Below are 14,379 nucleotides of genomic sequence, written 5' to 3'. Positions count from 1 at the left end.
TATCGTTAAAAAAGCTCTGGTCTAAAGATCCCACATGACCATTACGAAGATTAAGAATTTGCATTTCCAATAAATGAATCATCCAGATACATTTAAATGAGCTGCAAAGTTAACACACTGCGTTGTACAGACAGAACTTACCTTCTCTAAATCCATTTGCTCCTTTCGGCTTTCCTCAGCCTCCTGAGTCGTTTTTAGGTCGATGGGATCTTCTTGCCTGTGTTCTGCCACCTTCTCCCCCACTTCTTGGGATTTCCCATCCACTTTTGAAAGCTCCTCCTGGCTGCTGAGCTGCTGACCACTGGTACTGGTTTCCACGGCAACGGAGCCTGGAATGGCTTGGAATGAATCCACTTTTTGCTGGCAACTCTCCATGTTTGTCGGTTCCAGGGTGGCATCTCCTGCTGACGCTGCCACTAATTGGACAGGTTTTGGTTTCCTGAATGCCCTTGGCTGTTTGCATTCGGCCTTCACTCTTTCTGCTAGTGGAGGTGGAGGTGTAGACTGAACCTCAGGTCCATCACCATGGTGCCCATTTACCAATACCTGAGTCCTGCTCTCCATTGCTTCATCTACTGGCTGGCTGTCATTCTGAGTTAAATGTAAAAAATGTTGAACCAAACTATTATCCAATTTACCTGGGCGCTGGAATAGGAGAAGGGTTAAGGTTAGTAGTGGTGGAGAGACGAGGAGGCAGAGGACCTTAATGTATAGCATGCATCATTGATCACACAGACAGGAAAACTCAAACTCATTAAGCTCATGACGTAGCAGAAAAGGCTGGAAGTACTCAACAGGTCAGGTAGCGTCCATAGAGAGAAAAACAGCTGATCTTTCATTGGACTTGTTCAGAACTTCCATTGGTTCTGCTGAAAGTTTGTGAATCTGGAATATTTGCTCTGTTTCTTTTTTCACCGAGGCTGTCTGACCTGCTGAGTATTTCCAGCACCTTCCCTTTGATTTCAGGTATCCAGAATCTGCAAGATTTTACTTTTACAACAATTCCATCAAATATTGATCAATATCAAAATAAATTCTTACTTTTAGTTTGTGTTTGATCTTATTATATCCCAATTATTTATCTGCAGTACTATGCTGGACTCTAACCTGGAGCTAACTGGATTGGTTCAGTGTGGAATTGGGAGGAATCAGTGCTAGATGTAACACTGAACCAATCCTGTTGTCCTTTCCTGCATTAACAGCAACTCCTAATCACACAACACCAATATACAGCATAAATCATCCCGCAACACTTCACAAGAGAGTCAAACGAAATGTGGGACCTTAGATGAGAAGACCAGAGGCTTGCTTTGGGTGAATGTTTATAAGGAATGCTCATAGTTTAAAGTAAGGCACCAAGTTTAGGGACTGGATTCTAATAACTAGAAAGGTCCTTGTCAGCTCGAGGGATGGTTGTGAAGGTGCAGAAACTGGAGCAGAATTGGAAGGAGGATCTGAAAGGAATGTAGGATAGTTTCTCTCCTACTGCTCTTGATTTATCAACCTGGTTGCCATGGTCGCTGTATTTTATGTGTCTACCTGCACTTCACTTTCTCTGTAGCACTACATTTTCCATTCTGCTTTTTTTTTGTGATGACTTGATGACTTACCTAAGTCTGGAGATCTGTCTCAAGCCATAGTGACAGGAGGAGAGCAGAGGGAGAATATCAGAGGTCAGTTGTTTTTACAGAGCACGGTGGGTTCATGGAGTGCCCTGCCAAGGTTGGTGGTAGAGGCAGATACATTAGGGACATTTAAAAGGCTGTTAGATAGGCACATGGATTTTGATTTAGAGGCTTACATCACGCTAACAGACCCTTCAAGTCCAATGAGCCTGCAGTACCTAATTACACACATGTGACCAATTACCCTACTAACCTTTACATCTTTGGAATGTGGAAGGAAACCAGATTACCCAGAAGAAACCCATACAGTCACGGAGAGAATATATAAACTTCAGGCAGCAGTGGGAATCGAACTCCCATTACTGCCACTGTAATAGAGTCATGATACTGTGCTGTCCCCAAAGGGAAAATGATATAAAAATGGAGGGCTATGTGGAAGGGAAGGGTTGAATTTATCTTAGAGTAGGTTAAAAGTCTGGCATAACACGTGGACTGAAGGACCTGTACAGTGCTGTAATGTTCTACATTGTATGTAAGCTAAAGCTTTTCAGTGTATCAGTATATGTGGCAACAATAAACCAGTCACTAATGAGTGAGATAACAGGGGCAGCAGAAGTGTGTTCACACCTAATGGGCTAAAAGGAACATTCCCAATGCATCTGGTTCCAGACACCTCACCTGCTGCTCGATTCTCTGCTCCTTCTCTTGATGACGACTCTCTTTTGCTTCCTTCTCTGTTTGCCGGACAAGCTGTTTGATGAATCCTGTGGTGGCTATGGGTGAGGTTGGCGACACAGGGGGAGAAGGATGTTCCTCCTGCTTGATCTGTTGTTGCACACAAATTGACCAAGAGACACTTTAGAAGGACTCTCTTTTCTCCAGGCACTCCCTGCAATGTATTGCCATGCACTTGGCTTCCACAGGTAAACAAAATTCAGCCTCACTAGCAGCGTTTCCACCCCCAACTTCCCAGTTCTTCAAAGGCATTACTTCCTTTTTTATTTTTTTCCCCTCTCCCTTCCCCATTCTTCCATTTAGGCCATAAGACATAGGAGCAGAATTAGGCCATTTGGCCCATCAAATCTGCTCTGCCATTCAATCGTGGTTGATCCTTTTTTCCCCTCCTCAACTCCATTCTGCGGCCTTCTGCCCATGTCCAATCAAGAACCTATCAATCTCTGCCTTAAATACACCCAATGACCTTGTGTCCACAGCTGCCTGTGCTAATAAATTACACAAATTCACCACCCTCTGGCTAAAGAAATCTCTCCACATCTCTGTTTTAAATGGATGCCCCTCTATCCTGACACTGTGCTCTCTTGTTCTAGACTCCCCCACCATGGGAAACATTCCTTCTACATTTGTCTAGGCCTTTCAACATTCGAAAAGATTTCAGTTAAATTCCCCCTCGTCCTTCTGAATTCCAACGAGTACAGACCTAGAGCCATCAAACGTTCCTCATATTCATTCCTGGACTCTTCCTTGTGAACCTCCTCTGGATCCTCTCCAATGCCAGCACATCTCTTCTTAGGTTAGGAGCCCAAAACTGCTTACAATACTCAACTGTTCCCAATACCAGTGTCTTATAAAGCCTCAGCATCACATCCCTGCTATTGTATTCTAGACCTCTTGAAATGAATTGTAACATGACATATGCCTTCCTCACCACTGACTCAACCTGCAAGTTAACCTTTAGCGTGTTTTGCACAAGGATTTTCAAGTTCCTTTGCATCTCAGATTTTTGGATTGTCTCCCTGTTTAGAGAATAGTCTGCACATTTACAAACATTCGTATTTCTACTACCAAAGTCCATGATCATGCAGTTTCCAACATAGTATTTCATTTGTCACTTTCTTACCCTTTCTCCTAATCTGTCTAAGTCCTTCTGCAGCCTACCTGTTTCCTCAACACTACCTGCCCCTCCACCTATCTTCATATTATTTGCAAACTTGGCAACAAAACCATCTATTTCATCATCTAAATCATTGATATACAGCATAAAAAGAAGCATTCTCAACACAGACCCCTGCAGAACACCACTAGTCACCGACAGCCAAGCAGAAGAGAATCCTTTTATTCCCACTCGCTGAATCCTACAAATCAGCCAATGCTCTAACCATTGGCTATAATACCATGGCCTCTTAACTTGGTAAGCAGCCTCATGTGTGGCACCTTGTCAAAGGCCTTCTGAAAGTCTAAATATACAACATCCACTACATCCCCTTTATCTATCCTCCTTGTAATCTCCTCAAAGAATTCCAACAGGTTTTTCAGGCAAGATTTTCCCTGAAGGAAACCATGATGACTTTGTCTTGTGTCACCAAATACTCCATAACCTCATCCTTAACAATTGACTCCAACATCTTCCCAACCACTGAGATCAGGCTAACTGGTCTATAATTTCCTTTGGAGTTAAGAGTGGAGTGACAATACCATTCTTCCATACACTCTGGCTCTTTCCTCACTGGCCTATCCCTCCCCCCGGTGCCTCTCATCCCTTCCTTTCTCCTATTATCCACTCTGTTCTCCTATCAGATTCCTTCCTCGCCAGCCCTTTACCTTACCACCTAACTCCCACTCCCCCATCCACCTACCTTACCCTCACCTGTCACCTGCCAGTTTGTACTCCTTCCCATTCCCCTCACTTTCTTATCCTGACCTCTTTCCTCTTTCTTTCCAGTCCTGATGAAAGGTCTCGGCCCAGATGATAGCTTTTTCTCCTCCATAGATGCTTCCTGCTGTGTTCTAGTGTTTTGTGTTTATTATTCTGTCTATTCATTAATTTAGAGATACAGCATGGTCCTTCTGGCCATTGAGCCTGTGGATTCCAACTACCCCCTTATGACCAATTCACCTATTAACCCATATGTTTTGCAAGATGAGAAGAAGCCAGAGCACCTGGAGGAATCTACGCAGTCTTGGGGAGAATGTACAAACTCCTTACAGACAACAGCAGAATTGGTTGCTGGCACTACAATAGCATTACGCTAACTGCTACACAATCATGCTGCTCACGTATTTTCTAATTGGCATATTCCCAATAATGCTTCACCAAGTTATTTGATCAGAGGAGGTTCAGACCCCCAGGATACCTCACATCCTTCTCAAGTCTTCGGAGTTCATTCATTCTTGGAATTTAGGCTGAAGGATGACTGCATCAAAGTCTTCAGGATACGGAGGGAAACGAATTGGGAATTGACTTTAATGACTTCAATGGAAATTGAACTTCAGAAGCAAATTGGAACAGTCAGCCATTATAACACAGAATAATTCAGCACGCTCATACAGCAATGGAGTTTGAGGCTCCAGAGTTTAAAAATTCAAGCCAAGAATTTCAGGAGTGAAGCTGGGGAACACATCCACATCCTGAGGGTGGGAAGAATTTTTGCTTCAAATACCAATTGGCTGTAGGTCATTCATTCAGCTGAGGTAGGGTTGGTTGGATTTTGTTTGACAAAGTTATTGAGGGATACAGGGAAAAGGTGGTTTGTGGAGCTAGATTACGCATTTGCCATGATTTAATTGGATGGCAGGAATTTACTTGAGGGGCATAATGGCCTCCTAGAGGCTCATCTGTTCCTTTAATTGAGCAGAACCCAGCCCCGACAGGGAGGTAGTGAGTCAGGTGAGGAGGAGTGCTGGGGAAAGGCAACATGTGGTCAACCTGTGACCTGGGGAATCTGAAAGACTTATGACAAATCACATCTACGGATAACATTGAAATTCAGGCTTCCACAGGGTAAAGGGAGTAGGGTCTAAGGCAAGTGCAATAGTTTACCATAATAACTGCTTCCCAAAGCCAGTCAGAGCTGTCTCATACTGCCTTTATCTACAGAAGGGGAGGAGGACGTGGAGGAAGAGATACACAGATTATGGATCATCTTCTGGCACATTTACCAAGCCCTCCTTTTTTGTGCTAGAAGACCCAAGACCGTCTGCATCGGCTGACTATTCAATCACAGAGGGTGTCACAAGTCTTGGCTTCCGCCCACTGACAGTTCCAATTGAGAAAATTACCCCTCACGACCTCAGTGGTGTCCAGGCAAATTACAGACCACTCTGTAACAGGTCAACAGCAGGTGTGACCTCAGAGTACAGAAATATACAGTAAGTACCCTTTAAGCTAAAAGCCTTTCTGGTAGTTCACACCTAATGGCTGGTGCAGAAAGAATACAGTATTCTCATTGACAAAAGTATCTTAAAAGCACCTTTCAGCATCACTTTGCCACAGAGTACTAGTATGCCCTCCCTGGATCTACCTAACATAATTCTCACATAACAGGGCATAGGGTGTGCTCTATAGGGTCCACCTTATGTTAAATATCATAAGGTGGCTCGGTCACATTGCAGTTAACATAATGCTGTTTCAGGGCCAGCGACCCTGGGTTCATTTCCACTGTCCATAGGGAATCCAAGTGTTCACCACGGCCATATTGCAGTTAACATAACGCTATTACAGCAACAGTGACCTGGGTCCAATTTTGCCGCTATCCATAAGGAGTTTGTATGTTTGCTCCATGACCACAAGGATTTCCTCTGGGTGCTCCCCTTTCCCCCTAGGGTTACATGGATCCTTTGGGCCACAATGGCCTGTAACTGTGCTGTATCTCTTCAGAAAAAGTATTTCAATTGAATTGCATATACCACAGTCGGTACTCAAGGATCTATTTGCTGATCAAATTATATTTTAATGCCCAATCACAATGGGGCACATTTGGTCTCAAACTATGCAGAATATTTGAGACCATGCTATAGTACTTACAGCCCTGGTAATATCCTTTGAAATTATTTTTTTGCTATTCTCCAGTTTAATGACATTTCTCCTTCAGTGGGATGACCTGAACTACATGAAATTCTCCAAACGTGGCATTACTAATGTTTTTACATCTATACCACCCCATCCCAACTCCTGTACTCTATTCTGACCAATCAATTCACCTTCTTCACTACTCTGCTTACTTGTATTGTAAGGGTACCAAACACCCCTTCACTACCCTGTCTGCCTGTATTGTAAGGGTACCAAACACCCCTTCACTACCCTGTCTGCCTGTATTGTAAGGGTACCAAATACCCCTTCACTACCCTGTACCAAATGTACCAAACACTCACCTTCAAGGATCTATGTACCTGTATCCCTATTACAAAAGTTTGAAAGAATGATATAAGTCTTTCTCTAAAGTTGGAATCTCCTTATCTAAAGGAGGTGTATTTTTGTTATGGAGAAGGCTTGCACAATTGTTTCTGGAATTAATTGCTTGCCTTTTGAGTAAGTGCATTCATTGTTGATAGATACACGTGTGATCTACAGTAAGCCATGCTTCTGTGCAATCCAGCGCCAGGACAGGTCAGTAGAAATTAAAAACTAAAGAAAATGCCCCTTATTTTCCAGGCCAGATCCCAGAGATGTCCATCTTGGCAGGTTAATTGGACATTGGTGTGCAGTGGAGTGGCAGGATCTAGGAAGACTGATTGGACATGTAGGGAGAGCTGGAGTAGTGTGTGTCATTCTGTTCACCAACCTAGAGGAAGTGTGTGATCATATTGGAGAGAGTGCAGAGGAGAACCACCAGGATATCACCTGGAATGGAGCATTTTAGCTGTGGGGAAAGACAGGAGAAACTGTTCGCTTTTCCTGGAACAGAAGAGATTAAGAGGGAACGTGATTGTAGTATATAAATTATTATGAATATAGACATGCTAAACTACAAGAAACTTTTCCCATACCATATCAGAGGTATATAAAAATAGAGGGTAGGAATTGAGAGTGACCTTTTCCCCGTAGAGGGTGGGGAGTATCTTGAATGCACTGCCTGAGAGGGTGGGAGAAACAGAGTGACTGACAGCAGTTAACAAGTATCTGAATCACATTGGCTTGGCAACGTATTGGCCAAGTGCTGGAAGAACTGTACCGTGCTCAGTTCTGGTCACCTCACTACAGGAAGGATGTGGAAGCCATAGAAAGGATGCAGAGGAGATTTACAAGAATGTTGCCTGGATTGGGGAGCATGCCTTATGAGAATAAGTTGAGTGAACTCGGCCTTTTCTCCTTGGAGTGACTGAGGATGAGAGGTGACCTGATAGAGGTGTATAAGATGTTGAGAGGTGTTGATCATGGGGATAGTCAGAGGCTTTTTCCCAGGGCTGAAATAGCTGCTGCAAGAGGACACATGTTTAAGGTGCTTGGGAGTAGGTACAGAGGAGATGTCAGGGGTAAGTTTTTTATGCAGAGAGTGGTGAATGTGTGGAATGGGCTGCCGGCAATGGTGGTGGAGGCGGATACAATAGGGTCTTCTAAGAGACTTTTGGATAGGTATATGGAGCTTAGAAAAATAGAGGGCTATGGGTAATCCTAGTAATTTCTAAGGTAGGAACATGTTTGGCACAACTTTGTGGGCCAAAGGACCTGTATTGTGCTGTAGGTTTTCTATGTTTCTATGAGGTTAATACAGATGGGTACTACTGGTGAACATGGATTTAGTGGACTGAATGGCCAGTTCCCAAGCTGTGTGACTCAGTGGTGCTGTGAATCTAACAAAATGGATGAATGAGTATGGGATCAATGCAAATAGGTGTTTGATGGGTTACTTCCACTGCTCTGTGACTAACAGGACATCAACATTCATTGCTTCAGGGTGGTGCTTCTCATGTTCATCACCATGAAGATGGGTCATTTGATCATCCCCTACTCTAACTCAATTGTGCCTTACAAGTTAAGCTTCTGACCCAGTCTTCATCACCTTTCCTGATCTTCAAACCCTTAAAGCTTGGCTCTGAAATCATGCCTTGACTTACTCACTGGGGCAGTCCAGTACAATTCAACCCCACCCCAGCCCTACCCACCTGCCAACTGCCTTGCACTGAAACACTAGCTAATGCATTACCATGTTTCCCAACATCAGTCTCTACTTCCATCACACAGTCTTGCAAACGATTATTGCCATTGATGAGGTGAGTTCAACCCACACAGACTCATTCTCCAGGCCGGACTTATGATGAGACTTTATATTGAAAGGCCTAGATTGTCATGGTCTGGTCTGTGAAGTCCGCGTTCCGGTTCACAGTCTGGTCCATGGACTCCGGACTCCGGGTCTTCTGGCTGTCCGTTGTTTCAGTTGGGCTTAATCACAGGCACCTGATTCTCATATTGGGGCTGGAATATAAGTGGCCCTAGGTTCAAGTATGGTTGCTGGTTTGTCTTGTTGGTATCCTGTCCTTGCCTCTGTGGGCCTGGCCTGAAGCCTTGCCAGCAACCCATGCCCGAGTCCTCGTCTGTATCGCTGTCAAGTTCTGCCGCTGGAGTGAGACTGGAGTCTTGCCGTGCCAACAGAAGAAACTATCTATCGTTGAGCTTGGAACTGTCTCTTTGTGTCCCTGTGTTTATTGTCTGTGTATGAGTCCTGGCCCTATGTCCTGTCCTCAAGGAGGGGTCCTGGCTCTGTGTTCTGTGTTCCTGTGCTCAAGTCCAAGGCTCCAAGGGGGTTCCAGTCCATGTCCAAGCTCCGAGGGGGTTACAGTCCATGTCCAAGGCTCTGAGGAGGTTCCAGTCCGTGTCCAAGGCTCCGAGGAGGTTCCGGTCCGTGCCCAACGCTCCGAGGGGGTTCCGGTCCATGTCCAAGGCTCCAAGGAGGTTCCGGTCCGTGCCCAAGGCTCCGAGGAGGTTCCGGTCCGTGCCCAAGGCTCCGAGGGGGTTCCAGTCCATGCCCAAGGCTCCGAGGGGGTTCCAGTCCGTGCCCAAGGCTCCGAGGGGGTTCCAGTCCATGCCCAAGGCTCCGAGGGGGTTCCAGTCCGTGCCCAAGGCTCTGAGGGGGTTCCAGTCCGTGCCCAAGGCTCCGAGGGGGTTCCAGTCCCTGCCCAAGGCTCCAAGGGGGTTCCGGTCCGTGCCCAAGGCTCCGAGGAGGTTCCAGTCCATGCCCAAGGCTCCGAGGGGGTTCCGGTCCGTGTCCAAGGCTCCGAGGAGGTTCCAGTCCGTGTCCAAGGCACCGAGGAGGTTCCAGTCCGTGCCCAAGGCTCCAAGGGGGTTCCAGTCCGTGCCCAAGGCTCCGAGGGGGTTCCAGTCCGTGCCCAAGGCTCCGAGGGGGTTCCAGTCCGTGCCCAAGGCTCCGAGGGGGTTCCAGTCCCTGCCCAAAGCTCCAAGGGGGTTCCGGTCCGTGCCCAAGGCTCCGAGGAGGTTCCAGTCCATGCCCAAGGCTCCGAGGGGGTTCCAGTCCATGCCCAAGGCTCCGAGGGGGTTCCAGTCCATGCCCAAGGCTCCGAGGAGGTTCCGGTCCGTGCCCAAGGCTCCAAGGAGGTTCCGGTCCGTGTCCAAGGCACCGAGGAGGTTCCAGTCCATGCCCAAGGCTCCGAGGAGGTTCCAGTCCATGCCCAAGGCTCCGAGGAGGTTCCGGTCCGTGCCCAAGGCTCCGAGGGGGTTCCAGTCCGTGCCCAAGGCTCCGAGGGGGTTCCGGTCCGTGCCCAAGGCTCCGAGGAGGTTCCAGTCCGTGTCCAAGGCTCCGAGGAGGTTCCAGTCCGTGCCCAAGGCTCCGAGGAGGTTCCGGTCCGTGCCCAAGGCTCCGAGGGGGTTCCGGTCCGTGCCCAAGGCTCCGAGGGGGTTCCGGTCCGTGCCCAAGGCTCCGAGGGGGTTCCGGTCCGTGTCCAAGGCTCCGAGGGGGTTCCGGTCCGTGCCCAAGGCTCCGAGGGGGTTCCAGTCCATGCCCAAGGCTCCGAGGGGGTTCCAGTCCGTGTCCAAGACTCCGAGGGGGTTCCAGTCCGTGTCCAAGGCTCCGAGGGGGTTCCGGTCCGTGTCCAAGGCTCCGAGGAGGTTCCAGTCCGTGCCCAAGGCTCCGAGGGGGTTCCAGTCCATGCCCAAGGCTCCGAGGAGGTTCCGGTCCGTGTCCAAGGCACCGAGGAGGTTCCAGTCCATGCCCAAGGCTCCGAGGAGGTTCCAGTCCATGTCCAAGGCTCCGAGGGGGTTCCGGTCCATGTCCAAGGCTCCAAGGAGGTTCCGGTCCGTGTCCAAGGCTCCGAGGAGGTTCCAGTCCGTGTCCAAGGCTCCGAGGAGGTTCCAGTGCGTGTCCAAGTCCACATTGTAGCCTAGGCCTGAGTCCTGGTCTCATCCAGGGCAAGTGTCTGTGTCCAGCTATACCTCTACCCGCTTCTGCTTTGCTCTCCCTCGACCTAGGCTCTGCGTTCCTGTTCTCCCTCGATCAAGACCAAGTCTGAGCTTCACGTACTCGTCTAAGTCTGAACTTCATGTCTTCATCCAGCCCTGGAGTCCTGTGTCCTGCTCCCACGTCCAGTCCTCACCTGGATCTGCAGTCCGAGCCCGAATCAAGACCCAGGTTCTGGGTCCCTGTCCAGTCTCTGGCTCGGAGTCCTTGTCCAGGTTCCTAGTTCCCAGTTCCTAGTTCCTCATCCAGGTCCCACTTTCCTACTCTAGACCTAGCCCATGCCCTGTCTCCTAGTCTTGTCCAGGGCCTGTGTCTTGTCCAGTGTCATTTCTTCCCCATTTCCCTTGCTTTCTTGACACACCTAGTCCTCTCCCTAGTACTTCAGTGTCTGTGTCTTGTATTTGGGTCCATTCCCAACACCCACCATATGACACGGATAGAGTGGATATGGAGAGTTTCCAATAGTGAAAGAGTCTAGGGCCAGAGGGCACAGCCTCGGAATAGAGGGATGCCCCTTTAGAACAGAGGTGAGGAGGAATTTCTTTAGAACATAGAAACATAGAAAACCTAAAGGGCAATACAGGCCCTTTGGCCCACAAAGCTGTGCCGAACATGTCCTTTCCTGAGAAATTACCTAGGGTTACCCATGGCCCTCTATTTTTCTAGGCCCCATGTACCTATCCAGGAGTCTCTTAAAAGACCCTGTGGTATCTTCCTCCACCACCATTGCCAGCAGCCCATTCCACACAATCACCACTGTCTGCATAAAAAAACTTGCCCCTGACATCTCCTCTGTACCTACTTCCAAGCGCCTTAAAACTGTGCCCTCTCATGCTAGCCATTTCAATCCTGACTATCCACACGATCAATGCCTCTCATCATCTTATACACCTTTAGTAAGAGGGTGGTAAATCTGTAGAATTCATTGCCATGGATAGCTGTGGAGCCCAAGTCATTGGATATACTTAAAGCAAAGATTGATAGGATCTTGATTGGTAAAGTTATCAAAAGTTATGGGGAGAAGGCAAGAGAATGAGGTTGAGAGAGAAAATAAATTAGCCATGATTGAATGGCAGAGCAGACTTGATGGACTGAATGACCTAATTCTGCTTCTATGTCTTATGATCTGAATTGGAATTTCAGCAAACACCTCCAACACATAAGTAGAAACATCAGTCATGCCAGGAGATTGGAATCCTGGTTAACTGTGTTTAGGATGAACAGCAACATTTTGCATAAAGATGCTTAATGAATCTACTAATTTTACAATCAAACATGCACAAAATAGAACATGAGAAAACGTTATTAATCTACAAAACATTGGCTTCAGTACCAGAGTTAGCAAAACAGAGAGAGAATCCTGCTTCCACTTTAATTTCACCGAACTCAGACAGTCTCTAGCCCAAGCCTAATACGCCTTCAATGGCCAATAACATCCATCTCAAAAACTTTTCTCTTTAAAAAGAAATCTGATACAAGGCTTAAATTTTAATGGATTTGGGACATGCTGGTTCCTGAAATTCAAAAAATAAACGAGCAGATGCAGCAAGTAGTTTTGAAGGTAAATTGGACTTTGGTCTTTATTGTCGTGAAGTTGGAACAGAAAATGAGAGACTGCTGCTCAGGATTTGATGAGGCAGTTTACATCTCATACCTCACAAAAGAGATATTTGCCTTGGACTCATTGATGATTATGTTGAGGGAACATTGAGTAACACTGGACTAGACACACTAAAGTGGTACAGAATGAGAGATATTCTTATTCAGAAGTGGATTAACAGGATGGGTGACCATTCTGTAGACTGAGGGATGGGTCTGAGTATAAGGGATTGGCCTTTTGTTACTAAGATGAGGAAATACCTTTTCTCATAGGGCTGTGATTTTTTTTTTGGAATTTGCTATCTCAGAAGGCTAAGGACAATGAGTTACCACAAGATGAGTTCGATGGATCGTTGGAGGACAAGAAATTAGGCAGGAAAATGGTCCTGAGGCACAAAATTCACTACGATCTTGTTGAACAGTAGAGCAGGGTTAAGAGCTCAGATGGGTCTTCTCCATGTTCTCTTTCTTAACTTCTTTTGTGACAGTTTTAAGCAAAATAGTTAATTGTCCCAAATAAACAACCCTGGTGTCTGTCATCTATTCAAGCCTCCTGCTACATTTTTCCATCTCCCTTATCACTGGATCAGTTAACCCATAAGTATTGGTTGAATGTGACTGTAAAAGCACTTGTCCCATGAGATCTCCCTGCTTTTTGGGCACAGGAGACTGCAGGTGCTAGAGTCTAGGGCAGGGGCAACTCACTGGGTCAAACAGCATCTGTGAGTGGAAAAGAATTGTCAGCATTTCGTATCAGAACCTTACTTCAGAGCTTCGACCCAAAGTGTCAACAATTTATTATCCCTCCACAGATATTGTTCCATTGAGTTCCTCTAATGTCTGTATATACCTGATACTTTTGTACAGTACTGTACCAGAGAAAATTTGTTGCCACAGAACGAAGAAAGGTATTACAGGATGAAGGGTTGTCAACCTGAAACCTAACTTTCTCAGATTAACCACAGTTGCTGCCTGACCTCTGAGTCAGCAGCATTTTTTTAAACTACACATTGGCAATTGTTTCAAAGCTAATAAGAAAAGAACAAGAATGAACACAGTAAAAGACCACTTGGAAAGAGATAGGAAATGAAAGAGAGGAAAGGGGGAGATGCTTTTTTTAATGCGGTCTCTTCATTACAATTTCTGATAACATCAGAATGATCTCTCTCATTTATGAGTCTTGCATTTTCAATTTCACTGTAGAAGTTTTGCATTTACAATCACCATTTTAAAAGATTTTCTTTTTCTTCTCCCCATTCCTGGCACTGAAATTTGTATTGTTATATTTATAAACGAGAATTTTTGAAATGGTAATTTATTTATAAATGAATATTTTTGAAGTGCTGCTGTTCAGAGAGACCTGAGTGCTTTGTAACCAAGTCACTGAAATCTGACATGCAGATAAAACAGAATTGGGATGGCATGGCACATGATATGTTGGTCCTTACTGAAAGAGTCCCTAAGCACAAGAGCAAAGAGTTGTACCACATTTGCATCGGGCCATGGTGAGATTACATCTGATGGATTGTGTCCAGTCTTCTTAACTGAAAAAGAATATTCCTGCTATTGAGGGAGTGTGGCAAGAACAATATTTGAAAGTTAAGAGGATCAAAACTTCTTATCGAGTGTGGGTTCTAGGATGGGCTTGTTATGTGAGGTCAGATTGGACAGGGTAGAAGAAGAATGTACAAAATTAGTTGGGGTCTGAACAGGATAGAAGGACTGAGAATGTTTGACTCAGCTGAGGTGTCTAGAGCTAGTGTAACAAAGTAAAGGCAATCCCAGCTAGGAATGAAACAAGGAGAGCTTTCTTCACTCAGAGGGTGGTGAATCTTCAAAACATGCTGATTCAGAGGGCTGAGGAGACTCAGTTGTCAGTTACATACAAAATACCAGAGGCTCTGGAGATGCAGGAAATCTTGTGTAACACACACAAAGTGCTGGAGGAAGTCAGCAAGTCAGGCAGTATCTATGAGGGAAATAGATTCTCACCCCCTTCTCCTCTTTCT

The 14,379-nt window shown here is 46.2% G+C and overlaps 1 protein-coding gene across 6 annotated transcripts in view; it reads right to left on the bottom strand.

Annotated features, from left to right (window-relative positions):
* Positions 1–14,379, bottom strand: part of LOC140738519 (unconventional myosin-XVIIIb-like) — a 680,390-nt gene that overhangs the window by 525,205 nt on the left and 140,806 nt on the right. For 3 of the 6 annotated variants that reach the window (XM_073065895.1, XM_073065893.1, XM_073065892.1), the window contains exons 3-4: positions 2,304–2,450; positions 142–645 (exon numbers count right to left, since the gene is read on the bottom strand). In XM_073065895.1, the coding sequence (XP_072921996.1) occupies positions 142–645; positions 2,304–2,450 (651 nt within the window). Of the gene's footprint in view, positions 1–141; positions 646–2,303; positions 2,453–14,379 lie in introns of all 6 variants that reach the window. The other 3 variants (XM_073065896.1, XM_073065897.1, XM_073065894.1) reach the window with 2 other exon arrangements.

The sequence above is a fragment of the Hemitrygon akajei genome, chromosome 14 (genome assembly GCF_048418815.1).
Source record: "Hemitrygon akajei chromosome 14, sHemAka1.3, whole genome shotgun sequence".
NCBI classification, from domain to species: domain Eukaryota; kingdom Metazoa; phylum Chordata; class Chondrichthyes; order Myliobatiformes; family Dasyatidae; genus Hemitrygon; species Hemitrygon akajei.
This window is presented reverse-complemented; position numbering and strand designations above follow the sequence as displayed.